This window comes from Pelophylax lessonae, assembly GCF_965119305.1.
Source record: "Pelophylax lessonae genome assembly, chromosome: 1".
In the NCBI taxonomy this organism is placed as follows: domain Eukaryota; kingdom Metazoa; phylum Chordata; class Amphibia; order Anura; family Ranidae; genus Pelophylax; species Pelophylax lessonae.
Window position 1 is genome coordinate 455,316,849 of NC_138768.1, and position 15,737 is coordinate 455,332,585.

Sequence of the window (15,737 nt, forward strand, 5' to 3'; positions counted from 1 at the left end):
GGACCAGTGACATTACTACAGTAATCAGTGCTAAAATATGCACTGTTACTGTACTGACACTGGCAGGGAAGGGGTTAACACCAGGGGCGATCAAAGGGTTAAATGTATGCCTAGGGGGGGTTTTCTAACTGTGGGGGATTGGACTTATGGAATCAACACAGAGACCTGTGTTCCTAAATAGGAGGAAAACAGGAGCCCTTTGTTGATTGCTGACAGAACAACGGTCTGCTGTGTTTACAATAGCAGACCGCCGTTCTGTCTCCATGGGGTGGGATCGTGGGTGCCCGGCGGCAATCGCGGCCGCCGACCCTGCAGATCAGTTTTCCTGCTGGCGAATGGGCGCGCTCCCCCACAATCGCTCCCGCGAAGCGATGTATGGGTACGTCATTTTGTGGGAACCTGCCGACCTGCTGCAGTATATCTGCAGCAGCTGGTCAGACAGTGGTTAAGGGTAGGTTAGATCTTAGTGCCGGATATAAGCTACTCACAGATGGCACATTTCTCACTGAAACTGACAAGCGGTGGGATGGCTACCTGTTGTCAAGCAGCAAACAGCTGTATAAGGCTTGTGATATACCAGTCGCAATTCTTTTGCAATTCACAGAAATTGGAAAATCTATGCATGCAGTAGCCAACACTACTGTAAGAATAAATTACTGACCTCTAAAGCCAAATCCTTACTCAGCTGTTGCAACCAATGCTAGGGAGATGGGGCCTTGCATGGTCACCATTAGGGCATGATTCACAGCTCCACACTTTTCTATAACTTGTATCAGACCTCACGTTCAAAGGCAGACAAATGGCCAGCACAGCCCAAACGGCACCTGCAGTGTTACTGGGTGTTTTTTATTTGGTCTATGTAAACCAGGGGTGTCCAACCTTTTGACCTTCCTGGGCCACATTGGAAGAAGATGAATTGTCTTGGGCCACACATATAATACACTAAATATAAGGATAGCTGATAAGCAGAAAAAGTCAGGATAATAGCAAATTAACGTTTACCGATATAGAGAATGTACCTGAGTAATAAAACTTCATTTTTTTTAATGATATTTTTATTATAAAATTAAAAGAGGGCAACATAAAACTAGTGCGATATTTGTTTTTGATAAACAAACCTATTTTGTCCTTACGACACATTCCTTGATAAGCCTCGCATTTGGCGACATGTTTTTGCATTTAATGCCTTTTCAAATTGTAGTCTTTGAACACTGCCACAAATTCCCTACAAATTAAGCAGAGTGCCTTTGTATTTGCATAGACAAAAGGAGTTATCTGTCCAATTTTCTTTGAACAATCTTCCTTCATCCCCAACTTTTCTTTTTTTGGGTTCTGTTTTCTTTTGCGACGATGTGGAAGCCATGCTAGAATTAAAAAAATAACAGGTAAGGGGATCAGATTTCAACTATGTGCTGTGTGGGGAGGAGATTGTGCAGTGTACAGTACAGGAATGGGAGACGGCCAGGCACCGTGTCAGGGGTAGAGGGGGGCTTGTGGTGGGGCAACTGAAATCTGGGGAGGGTGCTACCCACCCTAGCACCCCCCAAAATTCGGCCATGCGGCACTTACTTGCCTGGCACTAGCGGGAATCCCTGCATGAACCACCAGTGCTATGCCAAACACAGAATCCCTCCAGACGTGCCCTGGCCTGGCTCATTTGTGCTGGCTACCGCCGCGGATGCTATGCCAAACACGGCATCCCGTCATCCCTCCAGACATGCACGGACAAATTTATAGCCCCAAGTTTACAATTTTGGGTTGGGCCACATGCATAGCCTGTGGTCCGCTGGTTGGAGACCACTGATGTAAACCCTAAATGTGTTTTTTTTTTTCGGTATGGTTAGCATCATGCCTAAACGTATACAGTTTTCTTAAAGAGTATCTCCACTCTTGTTGAGAAAAAAACATTCCCATCTAGGTGATGTACATTGCAGGGATTTTAGTAAACCTTGTTGCACATTCCTACCTTTTGTTATTCTAAAAAAAAGCTGTTTGTTTGCCTGTGCCAATGTGAAAAATGAATGTGAACGGGAGTGATTTCATAAATATCAATCGGCTGCTGCACTTGCAGGTTTCTAATGAGGGAAATTGCAGGGTTTGCATCCCTTTAGATAGGACTTCCTTTTGGGAGTATCTCACCAAAAAACTACATTTTTGTTGCAGGGGATGTCCAAAATCTGACCTGTATCTTAGTGCAGCCTTCCGTGAAAATCATTAGGCCAAATACACAAGCAGGCAGTGACATTTCTGGGGGCAATCTGCATACAGAACGCCTCCAGGTTGCCATATTGTATTGCATTTTACAGAAAATTACAGCACTGCAGATTGAAAAGCAAAGATCATTTTTCTTAGCATTCAATTACAATAGGACTTGTGTCACAATTCTTTATGCCAAATTTTTTTCTTTATATGCCATTTTTCTCCCTCGAAAGTAGAGTTATCCTTTAGGCAACGTTTTATGAACCTGCTGCAAAATTGCTTACCTGGAGATTCTGGCAGTAACAACACTAACTACTACTAGATGCCAACACAAAGCACTGTCTTTCAGTTAACTGCGGCTTTGTCAGCCTGCAATGCAAGCAACTTCTTCTTCTATCTATTTAGTAGTCCTGATAGGCAGCCCAACAGCCGAATGAAAAAGTGTACAAAGCAGGTTGACAATGCTGTTGCTAGTTTGTGAGAAAGTTGCTTGGCATTATTAGGTTGATAGAAGAAAGTGCTTTTACTGCCCGGATCTCCAGGTAAGAAACTTTTGCAACAGATCCTGAAAAATTATGTGCTTATGAAAAATGCATACAAAACACAATGGCAAAAATAGCAAAAAAAGAAAAAAAAAGACCTTGGGTTTACATAAGTAGTACAATTATATACCCCGCCCTGAGCCATCTCATTCTACTTTCAAGGTGGACATACCATATTATGCAGCCCAACACGCCCCTATTTACAATGGGAAGGGAAATCAGTCTTTTAATAAAGGCCACAATTGAAGACACACTGTACTGGTGTGGAAAGGGGATGCATAAACATGCATGTGGCATCCTAATCAGGCAGCTGTGATGGTGAAAGGAAAAGAAGAATAACATTATTTGGGTTCTAACCCTATAAATCCAAGTGTGCTCTTTTATTGTTTTGTTACTTTGGGACTACAACTTGCCGTATGCTGGGCATTGTAGTACCACAAGGGCTAGACTTCTCACAGTTGCCAAAATTCACCACCTGTACCTGGTAAGATCATTCACCATAGTTATAAAGCACATTTATTGGCCTGATTCCCCTACACATTTGCCAGATGGAGTCATGTTTGCAGTCGCAGGTCAGGATTTCCCATTCTTCGAAGAGAACTCCAGGTCTTAACAACACATTCCAAATTTATAGTAAAGTAAATGTTCACAGTCACTGACCCTGCCATTTATTTCTAAGGAAGACCGGAATCCTCTTCACTCACCAACAAGCAGGCCATTTAATTTGCTGCCTTGCAGGTAAGAGCTTTTTTCCCTATACAGTAAATCTAATTTGTACTCACTGATATTTGCCCTCTCTTTCTGTTGCAGACTTACAATAAAACTGGCAAAAGTTTGCAGGGCAAGCGCCATCAAATGTAGGCAAACAAGTGTGCCTAGACTTGTCTGTGGTATACTCCTTTAAATCCCAGGATCAGGGGGTTAGTAATATAGACACAATACAGACTAACAATAATTCACTATACAGGTTAAAGTGTTTGAGTGCATAGAGTGTCCACTGATGGTAGGTTCAATGCCTGAAATTATTTTCGAACTCTAAATCCTAGAAATTTTCTTTTAAGTCACCCCCAGTATTGGCACTCCTACAATATTCTTATATCAGTTTAAAATTTTGCAGTACAGGGTGTGTGTAATATTGACTGTAATATGAGCAGCAATCCAGTGCTGTAACAGACTTTCAATAGGGTCAAATATGTGCCACCCTAAATTAATTGGTAAAATTGTATGCTGCTGAAATATAAATGAATAAAATAAGATGATTTTAAAGCCAAATTAGCTAAAATTACATTAAGGAGCAAAAGAAGAAAATATTGTAATTAAAATTAAATGCAACCAGAGAAACAGTTTCCAAAAATCTTAAAGCTGTTTTGCCTTGAAAAAGACGATATACTTACTTAATTCCTACCCACAAAGGATCTCTTTCATCTCTATATGACTGGCTTTCTGAAACTGCATTCCTTCACTGCCCAACCAGTCACAGCTCTCTTACATCATCCCGCACAATGCAGGACACATAGACTTGCACTGAACGTGAGGATGCTGAGGCCATCCAGGACATCAAACAGAGTAGAGTGCTGGCATCCAGGGAAGGGGTGAATAAAGCAGGTATAACATCTTATTCATCATTTCACATGCAAAACAAGAGGTTAACCCTTGCAGTGTGCTGAGGGGACCCCGTTGCAATGGTAACATTTTTTTGCACTCAGGGTTTAGTTTTAATATAAGAGAAGAGAATTTGAGAAAAGATTCTGACAGTATGTATATTTGTTTGTAAAATGAAACATGCTGCTGAAGTACTAAGAAAAACAAAAAATGTTATAAACAGAATTAAAAACCACTTACAAATTTGGGAGGTGGCACTGGTATATTTAGGCTGGCCAAGTTAACTTCGTGTCCACTTTGCGCACAGGCCACTAACCGCAAAGCAACATAAAATCCCTGCAGTAAAAAAAAAAAAAAAAAACAATTTATTATTTCAACTTACAAATCTAAATTGCATTTTAGAAGTATAAATTAATAAGTATAAAGTACACTTCTTTATACCTGTTTGTCTAAGTAACCCTTTCCCTCTGGATCGGCCATGTCCCAAATCTAAATGAACAGAAAAACCAAGAATAGTTAAAGCAGCTTTAAAGGCAATTTTTTTCTCAGTAAAATAAACATGTTATACTTACCTGCTCTGTACAATGGTATTGCACACAGCAGCTTCAAACCCCCTCTTCTGGGGCCCCAACTAACTCTTTTGTGCCTGCCCCCACAGCAAGTGTTTGGTATGGAGGCAGGCGAGCAGGCTCAATCCTGAGTCGGACTGCGTGCATTCAGTGACACACACAGTGTGGCTCGGCCCCACCCCCACTCTCTGCTCACAAGATTTGACTGACGGCAGCAGGAGCCAATGGCTACCACTGCTCTCAGCAAAGCTTGTGAGAGCAGGGAGAGGAGAGAAGACCAGAAGATGAGTATAGCGCTGGATCGATACATCACTCCGGCAAGTATTTGGGGAGGAGGAAGGGCACAGCAAGTGGCAAAATGTTTTTACCCTAATCCCGGAAACGCATTAAGGTAAAAAGTTTTACCTTTAGAACCCCTTTAAGGACAGAAGATTAAAGAAATTGCACACTTGGTTTTGTTCATTGTTTCCTAAATCCACTTAAAGCCAACCTTCACCCTAAATGACTGTGTGCTTCCCCCGTCCTCCTCTCACCAATGGACATTATTTTGTTTTTTTACAATACACTTTATCTGTCCTCCAAAGCAGCACTTTTCCTATTCTCGTCTAGACGAGATGCTCTCCCCAACCCCTGCACATGTGCAAATCTGGCACAAGGCTCAGGTCCCAAGCCCACACTGCTATACATCTGTGCTTGCCCAGAATTTCCCACAAACACTCAAAGACTGGCAACAGGGAGGTCCGATACCTTTCCTGTCTTTGGGCATGAACAGGCGCTGGAGGGGGGAAAAAATTTTGTCCACAGTATGACTTAAGTTCTGCTATAACCACATGATAAACTGGAAAAAGTTTTCAGGTCTATAATTTTTACAAATCCTGTAAGAGAACTAGACATTTATTCAATAGACATGGCATACTATATGTAAAACTCAAAAAATGTATCTCAGCAAATACATTTTGTCCTTATCAATTAAATTTTAAAAAAATGGGATTTTTGACTTACCGTAAAATCCATTTCTCTGATTTTCATTGACGGAAACAGCTCCTTATCTTTTTGACCATTAGGTTATAATGCCACCTACAGGAGTAGGACACTAGGCAGGAAAAAGCTTGACTACGCCTATGGGCCAGTCCCAGGGGGTATACTCCCACTCTCAGCTATAGGCACTCAGTTTTGTTACAAGCAGTGTCAGAAGAAAGCCAACTCCACAGAAGCTGGATTGCCTCCTGCTAGTTCTGGAGTTTTTTGGGAGTCTTGTGGACGGAACCAGAGTAGACTTCTAAAGGTTAATAATCCAACCAAACTACCTCAGAGTTTGCAGAGTAATCTCCAAGTTGTCCATCAGAGCAGTCGGAGAGCTCGCAGAAGATGATCGTCCAGGTACCCCAGTACCACAATCCCCCACTGACGCAACAATGCTAGTACCGGGGCCAACACTTTTGTAAAGACCAGAGGAGCAGAGGCGAGACCAAAGGGTAACGCCACATACGGATAATGCTCCTTGCCCACGGCAAAGCGGAGGAAGCACTGGTGATCGGAACATATTGGAATGTGAAGGTAGGTGTCCTTGATGTAGATAGAAGCGAGTCAACCCCCCTGATGTAGAGACGCCACTACCGTGCAAATGGATAGCTCCATAGTTAGTCAGGTTGAAAAAAGACAAGTCCATCTGGCTCAACCAATAAAAAATAAAAAACAGTAAAGAAAACACAATCATACAATCCCATATACACAATCCTAAACCCGTAGTAGATCCAGGAGGAAGGCAAAAAACCCCAGGAAAGCAGGGAATTTGCTACAACAGGGGAAAAAAATTATTTCCTGATCCCCGGAGAGGCAATCGGATATTCCCTGGATCAACTTTACCTATAAATATTAGTACCCAGTTATATTATGTACACCTAGGAAAGAATCCAAGCTTATTTTAAAGCAATCTAGTGAGCTGACAAGAACTACCTCTCTTTTCCTCTAGATGTAAAGAGTGCACCCTTGTCCTCTGTGATGACCTTAAGTTAAATAACATCACCAAGTTCACTATATGGACCCCTTATGTATTTATACATGTTGATTATATCCCCCCCTTAATCTCTTCTCAAGAGAGAATAAATTCAGTTCCTCAAAACTTTCCTCATAGCTGAGCTCCTCCATGCCTCTTATCAGTTTGGTTGCTCTTCTCTGCACTTTCTCCATTCACCCGATATATTTTTGAGAACTGGTGCCCAAAACTGAACTGCATATTCCAGGTGAGGTCTTACTAATGATTTGTACAAGGGCAAAATTATCTCTCTCTCTTTCTCTGGAGTCCATGCCTCTGTTACAAGAAAGGACTTTGCTTGCTTTGGAAACCGCAGCTTGGCATTGCATGCTATTATTAATCTTATGATCTACCAGAAGACCCAGATCCTTCTCCACTATGGATTCCCCCAGTTCTACTCCCTCTAGTATGTATGATGTATGCATATATTCTTAGCCCCCAAATGCATAATTTTACATTTATCAACATTAAACCTCATTTGCCACATAGTTGCCCAATGAAACATTAAGGTTGGCTTGTAATTTGGAAACATTCTGTAAGGAAGTTATTCCACTGCAAAGCTTGGTGTTATTTGCAAAGCCTGAAATGGTACTTTTAATTCCAGACCCTATATCATTTATAAGGATATTAAAAAGTAAGGGTCCCAACACTTAACCACAGAGGAAGCATCATTAACCACTACTCTGAATTCTATCTTTTGGCCAATTTTCTATCCATTTACAAACTGATCTTTCCAAGCCTGTAGACTTTACCTTACACATTAGTCATGTATGGGGAACTGTGTCAAACGCTTTTGCAAAATCCAAGTATACTACATCCACAGCCACCCCTCTATCCAAGATTTTACTTACCTCCTCATAAAAAGAAATCAGGTTTGACAACTTCTGTCTTTCATGAATCCATGCTGTCTGTTGCTTAAAATATTTTTTCCCAGCAAGAACTCATCTTTGTGGTCTTTTATTAAACTCTCCAGTATCTTCCCGACAATAGAAGTTAAACTAACAGGTCTATAGTTACTTGGCAAAGACTTTGATCCCTTTTTAAATATAGGCACCACATCGGCTCTACACCAATCCAGTGGTACTATTCCAGTACTTAACGAGTCCCTAAAATTTAGAAACAAAGGCTTTGAAATGACGAGTCCCTAACATTTAGAAACAAAGGCTTTGAAATGACAGAGCTAAATACTTTTAGGATGCGTGGGTGGATGCCATCTGGTCCAGGCCCTTTATCCACCTTTATTCTGTCCAAATATTTCTGGACCATATCACTTTTGAGCCATTGTGGATCATTTGGGGCTATGTCAATACCATCCTCATTATGGTCATGAGCTCCCCCATGCTCCTTTGTATACACAGAGCTGAAGTATTTAATAAATTTGCCTTCTCTTTGTCCCCAGGCACCCACTCCTGATTATTTTGTAAAGGGCCTACATGCTCAGTCCTGACCTTTTTACTATTTATATATTTGAAGAATTTTTTGGGGTTTGTCCTATCTTTTGCAATCCTTCGTTCAATTTGAATTTTTGGGTCCTTGATTTCCTTTTTTACATATTCCGTTATATTCTTTGTAACAATTAAACAATGATAATGTTTCTCCATTTTTATATTTTTTAAAAGCTCTTTTCTTATTATTTATAGCTTTTTTAACTTTGGCCGTAAGCCACATAGGTTTTATTTTTAGCCTTTTAAACTTATTGCCCATTGGAATATACTTTGCAGTGGTTTTGCATACAGTCTTTTTGAAGAATTTCCATTTCTGTTCTGTGTTCATCAATGCCAATATTTCCTCCAGTCTAAATCTTGGAGAGCAGCCCTCATCCTTGGAAAATTTTCTCCATTGGAAACTTCTGTTCTGCACAAAGCAGTTTAGCGCCTTGTGGTCCGGAATTGGACATACCTTGCCTTCCTTCCTGGGAACTGTAAACAGGTTTGAGTAAAACCCCTTAAAACATTCTGGAGTCGGAACCGGGACAATCACCCCTTGAAGTAATAAGTCTTGCATTGCCCCAAAGAGACCCCGTAAGCGATCTGGGGACAAGCGCAGGTTGGAAGGGAAGAACTTTTCTGGAGGTTAGGACCAAAACGCGATCCTGTAGCTGGACCGAATGACTTTGTGGACCCTCTTGTCCTTTACTAGGGAGGTCCACAGGTCCGGAAACCAGCAAAGATGTCCCCCTACCCCAGATATGGGTTAGGGCACCCCTTCATGCAGAGGAAGCCTTGTCCGCAAGTCTGGAAGAGCCCACTCGTCACTTGCCAGACCAGGTCCTCCTGGAACCTCCAGTGGAGGTTCTGAAGGGCTTAGATCCCTGGTCTTGAGACACTGAGGGTTGAAAAGGCCCCTTATGAGCTGAGAAGAATGGCCCCCGTCTACGATGGGGCTCCTGCGGAAGAAGACTACTCTTACCCCTCTGTGGGGCCCTTAAAGAAGTCATCCAAGGAAGCACCAAACAAGCAATCCCCCACAAATGGGGAGCTCAGATAAGGCATTCTTAGACGTCTGATCCACAGACCAGCATTTCAGCCATGTAATACATCGAAGGACCACTGCTGAGACAGACAGACTGAAAATCAAAAGAGCCACATCCAAAAAGGCATCACAGACAAACTAGCCCCTGGACCAATTGATCCACCAGCTCCACAAAAGGCAGGGGAAAGCTGTTCCCCCGCTCCAGGTCCCGGCGTAAAAGTTTAGCCCACGCGGTCAGAGTTTGCGACATCAGGGCAATAGTAAATACCAGCCTAAGTGCCGAACCAGCCACAGTGAACATATGGCGGGTCAGAGCTTCCGACCCACCAGTGGACAGGTGGGACCGTCCACTTTTTAAGCAGGGAATCCTCATAAGGATACCGCATCGCAAAATGCTTAGGGACAGCAAAAACGCATTTTGGACAACCACACTGGCACAGGCAGGATGCGTGGACACAGACCCAGAAGTGTAACTTGCATCCACGTCGGCCGAATCAGCTTCAGGATCTGATGAGGCAGATGAAGGCAGCACTTTTAAGGGGATACTTTTTGCTAGCCTGTTTTCCTAGGACCAAAATCACCTTGGAACCAAAGACTCCAGGACCGCCGTCAGTACAGTCAGGGATTGTTGGGACCCAGAGGGCCCGGCAGCCTCAGAGGGGATCAGGTGGGGAAATGTGTTCCAGGGACTCCATTAGGGAAAACGGGGACCCACACAAAAAAAGTGTATAACAGTGCTAGGGAAACCCCCACCACGCTGGCGGCACCAAAGGGTCCAGCACAGAGCACTACCACTGCTAAGCAGAGAGAGGGAGAGAAAACCCCCACAAAAAGACTCACCACCACCGATCAGGCACTTACAGCACCAGGAAAACTGCACACCGTGCAACGATCAGGAAGAGAAAGATCCAGGAGACCCCTACTGACGAAGTCGTGACGCGCAAGCATATGACGCCACGCGTATAGGGGGCGGAGACTCTGACGGTTGAGCAGTGTTCTTACAGCACGGCTCCTCATCTTGCATTGTATTGCCTGTACGGTCCGCACAAGCCCGATTGTGCTACAATATGTGAGTGATATTTTATACATTTGTATAAAGGGTTGTATTGCAGTGAGCACATAGATCTCTTGCAATTTTTTTCATGTCCCCCGTTGGTGATGAGCCCCGAGACATTTGCAGCCCAGCAATTGCCATCCAGTGGTCCGGATTCACCTCCATTAAAGGACATATTGCTTCTTATTTACTCCTTTGAGGTGAGAGGCCATCTTGTGGCTGAATGGTGGTGGTGTCTTTGAGCACATTGTGAATTGATACACCTATCAAGCACTTTATTACTAAGTTTACACTTAGGACTTTCCTGGATTGGACTTGAATATATATATTTGTTATGCACCTTATTGAGTACCCTCTTTTTATACACCTGTGTACAGTGTGAGATGTATATATATTAATTTTATGTATATTTTAGAGCCCATTCAGACTGGCGCGATCCGACTTCGAGGGGCGACCTGTGACTTCGGCGCGAGTTGCAGGGACTTCACATAATGGAAGTCTATGCAAGTCTATGCAAGTCGCTCCCAGGTCGCCCCAAAGTAGTACAGGACCCTTTTTCTAAGTCAGAGCGACTTGTGTCGCTCCTATTAGAACGGGTCCTGTGCTAATCAATGGCGAGCGACCGAGCGCGACTTGTCAGGCTGACAAGTCGCGCTAGTCTGAATGGACTATTAAGAAGCACCTGGTCACTTAATTGTTTATTAAGCACCTTACATTTATACTTTTATATAGCGCTGTACTTTTACATTCTATACTGCTAAGCGACAAACCCCTCTGCGTTAGGGGCACCAACCGTTTGCCAGGCACAAAGCACCAAGCAATCCTTAGCAGAGAGGGTGAGGACCCCGGCAGACTCACCACCCACAGAAACAGGCACCTGCAGCCACCAGGAGAATCTGCACTACACCTGTGGCGATCGGGAAGTAAAATTATCCAGGAGTCAGCACCAGGGGATGAGGAGGGGCTCCAACCGCCGAAATCACCTCTCACGGGACTCCACTGTCATGGCTGCCGCTATTTCCAATGATGAACCACACAAACATGGCCGCCGTGTATAGAAACACAGGCTACATCAAAATGTCGACCCCGTGCAGCACCACGAGGCTTACGAGGACCCAGGAGGGAGACCGAGGCTTAAGGAAAGATCCAGGCAGGAGCCCCCATCAAGTACAACCCCCCTCTCCGCACAATCGATCATCTGGGTGGTCTGGGTGGCTTTCGCTGGCCAGACTGGGGTGACCACTGGATCTAGATTATCTAGCCCATCGCCCAGTCCGGCAGTTGATAGTAGATCTTGCAGGAAATAATTCTGGAGAAAAAAAATATCTAAAAAATGTTGCCAGTACCAAAGATCCCAGCAAGGAAATAGGTCCTTGCTCCTGACTAGGCAAAACAAATACTATGTGGCTATAGCAGAGAGAGGGAGTATATCCCCTGGGAATGCCCATGGCTGTAGCCAGAATTTTTTTCTGCCTAGAGTCCTACTCCTGCAGGGGGCAGTATAACTCAATGGTTAAGAATATAAGGAGCTGTGCCCATCAATGAGCGAAAGCGAAATTAGGCTTATGTAGAAGAAACAAAGTATTAATTGAATCTGTGTTAAAGTCATTGGCCATTGCTGTTCATTGTGCATGTCTCTATGAAAAATGATTAGCTGAAACACCTTACAAGCCATTTTATTTCTAATATGAGCATTATTATTGTCACTTAAAAAAAAAATACCTAAGAATAATCAAATGCACTGTTAATTTTTTTTTTTTTTTTTTTTTTTTTTTTTTCAAGACTTCTGAGACTATGAAGAAGCAATTGTTGTCTACAAGTGCAACAGAACCTAAAGCTAACCTAAGTTGGAAGAGATTGACATTCTTGACCTCCTTCTCAAAATGGCTTTAATATTTTGAGACATTAATCTGAAACGAGCTAAATCAGAAGAGTCAGAGCAATTTCAGATACGAATTTGCATATTTGCCTGGAGTCATTTTATCAACATGACAGGTAACTGGTACTATCTGAAGAATAGGTCAGCAATGGTCCATACTTCATTACAGGTTCTTTTTCATGTATATGAAAAGTAAACGAGCCTCCCTTATTTGCGCCATTTGATAAGGACAAACAAAATCTTTTGGTTCTGCCAGAAATCCAGTGCTGGGAATAAGAAAAGACAGGGCGCACTGGCCTAGCACATTACCTCAGATAAAACTGCTTTATTACAGTAAGTTAAGATGTAATGAAGTTCTTTGCAGCGACTGGCTAAGCCTTTGTTTGAGAGTATACATCTTAACTTACTGTAATAAAGCAGTTTTATCTGAGGTCATCTGTTAGGCTGGAGCGCCCTCTGTCTTTTCTTGTTCCCAGCCTATCCGGACATCCCCAGTCTTGGGAGGGCAGCAAGGCAAGCGCTATCTTGGATGACTAGCATTTAAGCCCCGAGAGCCTCTTTGCGTGAGGCCCACCTTCCAGCACAGGAGAGTGAAGTGTTGGTTTGGAGAAATCCAGTAGTGTCCTGGGTTTTGGCACACTGTAGTATTATCTAAAAGAATCTTATGAGAAGTATGCGGAGGTGTTCTGCTTCCTGTCTTAAGGTAACAGCGCTGAGCCTCATGAATACAGTGCAAAGAGTGGACATCACCATAGATGGAGACATTGGTGTGCTCACAGAACCTATTTATCACACATGGAAAGTTAGTGTAACCATCAGACTGTAGCATATACACTGACAGGGACATGACCAAAACGGTTTATTATTAGATACCTGTCATTTTTTTCAATGCTATTATTGAAGCATTCAGGTAACAATGCTGTATGCTTTTACTGCTTTGGCCAAGCATTTTAACCATGACAGAGACAAATAAGATTGCTCCTTGCACACCTGGTTGGACTAAAAGAAACCGATTTATGAGGTGCAACACAAAAAATCTGTCCAAAAATTCCTTTATGTTTGTCATGATGCAAAGAATAACTATGGGACAGCAAAACAAACTTGCCCATGTCCTTAAATGTGCTTAAATACCTTTCCAAGGACAACATCTGAAAGTGCAGACTTTTTGAGAAAGAGTGCGGCTTCTGATGGTCCTACCCTGCCAGTATGAGATGGATCCACCTGTAGAATAGAAATTAGAATATAAAGACTCCATGGTCATGCTAAATAACAAGACAGCTCTATAATTTTGAAAAGCATAGCCTCCTTTACAAGAAAAATTATGTTATTTAGTAAGAAATGTATCAAAGTCAAGTGGTACAGTGTAGAAAAGTCAACACTTTACACAGTGCTGTAAATTTTCCATATGTACAACCCCAATTCCAAAAAAGTTGGGATGCTGTGGTAAAATATACGTAAAAACAGAATGCAATGATCTGCAAATTTCATAAACCCACATTTTATTCAAAAAATAGAAAATAGACCTCATTTCAAATGTTTTAACTGATTAAATGGATAATTTTAAGAAAAAAAAAAGGTAATTTTGAAATTGATGGCAGTAACACGTCTCAAAAAAGTTGTGTCAGGGCCATTTTTGCCAGTGTAGCATCCCCTCTTCTTTTAACACTGTAAACAAATGGGAACTGAGACCAGTTGCTGGAGTTTTGGGAGAGAAATGTTGTCCCATTATTGCCTGATATAGAACTCTAACTGCTCAACAGTCCTGGGTATTCTTTGTGTATTTTTTTGTTTCAAGATGTGCCAAATATTCTCAATTAGTAAAAGGTCTGGACTGTAGCCAGGCCAGTTAAGAACTTTTTTTTTAATTGGGTTTTTACGTATATGTGAATATTCCTTATAACATTTTATTTAAACCAACTTGTTTTAGGGTTTACATCCAAAAATGCAAATAATTAAGCCATGATAAAAAAAAAAAAAAAAATGGCATAACATTCTCAAGTAGAAATTAGCTTGACACAACTATACAAATGGTAATTTAGAGTGAAGAGTGGATATTGCATTCAACTCTTCGTTATAAAGCACAGGGCTATTCACACCATGGCCCACGGTTATTGGTCCATTCATAATATAGTATTATTAAAATAGGAACGGAATCATTTTAGAGCTAAAAGTAATTGTTAGAATATTGCTTGTAATTTTTTCATGAGACAAAACTAAAAACATCTTGGAGGCTTCGTGCACACTGGATGTTTTTTTACAGCTGCTGTTTTGGCTATAGGCTTTTTTCCTGCAGCCAGTAAACTCCCCAGCAGGTTACCCTATGTGACCATGCACACACAGGCTGTTGTCAGCATTTTTTGGCAGGGGCGTTGTCTGGCTGGAAACAAAAACCCAGTGGGTTTTGAGAAGAGTTATTCAGCTGTAAAAATACTCTAACTCTGAAAAACGCTGAAAAATGCAGCTATTCAGTGTTTATGAGCATTTTTGAGCCATAAGCTTTTGTGTGAGTATAGTTTTGCTAAAAGAAAAAAAAAAAAAAAGCTAAAAAACGCTAGTGCAAAATCGCTGAAAGACTCATTCTACAGCTACAGTTTTCTACAGCTAATGCTACTGGTGTTTTTAGAAGTCCAGTGTGCATGAGACCTAAATGTAAACCTTTCACAAACTTTTGCCACACAAATTGGCCATTTGATGGAAAACATGCATAATCAGAAGGTTACCTTTAGTGAAAATGCTAGTAAAAATGATAAGTAGATCCAGAGATACAAGAGGTGGATGTTCTATGCAAACCCAAAAGACCTGTTTTTTTCTACTTCATATTGGTCCTTTAACGTGAAGGCTTTATCAATAATCAATAGGTGGAACAGGTGGCGCCAACCTTGACTTTTACAGGAGAAGTATAGATTTCTGCCTAAATTTCTGGATCTACAGTACGTTTTGACTAGCCAAAGGTAATCGTAGCTAATTAATGTGGATAGCTGTGTTGCAGTATATGATGTAAAGACCCCACTATACTTAACCACTTTAGCCCCAGCAGCCGCAAATGTACTGCGGCAGGCTGGCTCTCCCAGGCAAAGTCCTGTACATATATGGCGCTCGCCTGGGTGGAACTAGGGGGTGATAGCACGCCCCGGGAGGCGCGCTCCCGTCCCCGCTCATCAGCGGGGAAGCTAGTGCGTGCGACAGGCGGTTCCGATGGCCGCCGGCCACTCGCAATCTCCTGCCGCTGACAGAGAAGGAACGGACGGCTGATGTAAACACAGCCGTCCGTACTTCTCCCTGAAGTTATCACAGATGTCATGTGATCCTGCTATATAGGATCACATGTCTCTGTGATGACTTCACAAGCCACGCCCCCCAGTTAGAAACCCCCCCCCAGGGTCAC

General features: G+C 42.4%; 1 protein-coding gene across 4 annotated transcripts in view; it reads right to left on the minus strand.

Moving 5' to 3' along the window:
- EPS15L1 (epidermal growth factor receptor pathway substrate 15 like 1) overlaps positions 1–15,737 on the minus strand; it is a 354,413-nt gene that overhangs the window by 288,701 nt on the left and 49,975 nt on the right. For all 4 annotated transcript variants that reach the window (XM_082248118.1, XM_082248120.1, XM_082248119.1 and 1 more), the window contains exons 3-5: positions 13,484–13,573; positions 4,785–4,832; positions 4,584–4,679 (exon numbers count right to left, since the gene is read on the minus strand). In XM_082248118.1, the coding sequence (XP_082104244.1) occupies positions 4,584–4,679; positions 4,785–4,832; positions 13,484–13,573 (234 nt within the window). The remainder of the gene's footprint in view (positions 1–4,583; positions 4,680–4,784; positions 4,833–13,483; positions 13,574–15,737) is intronic.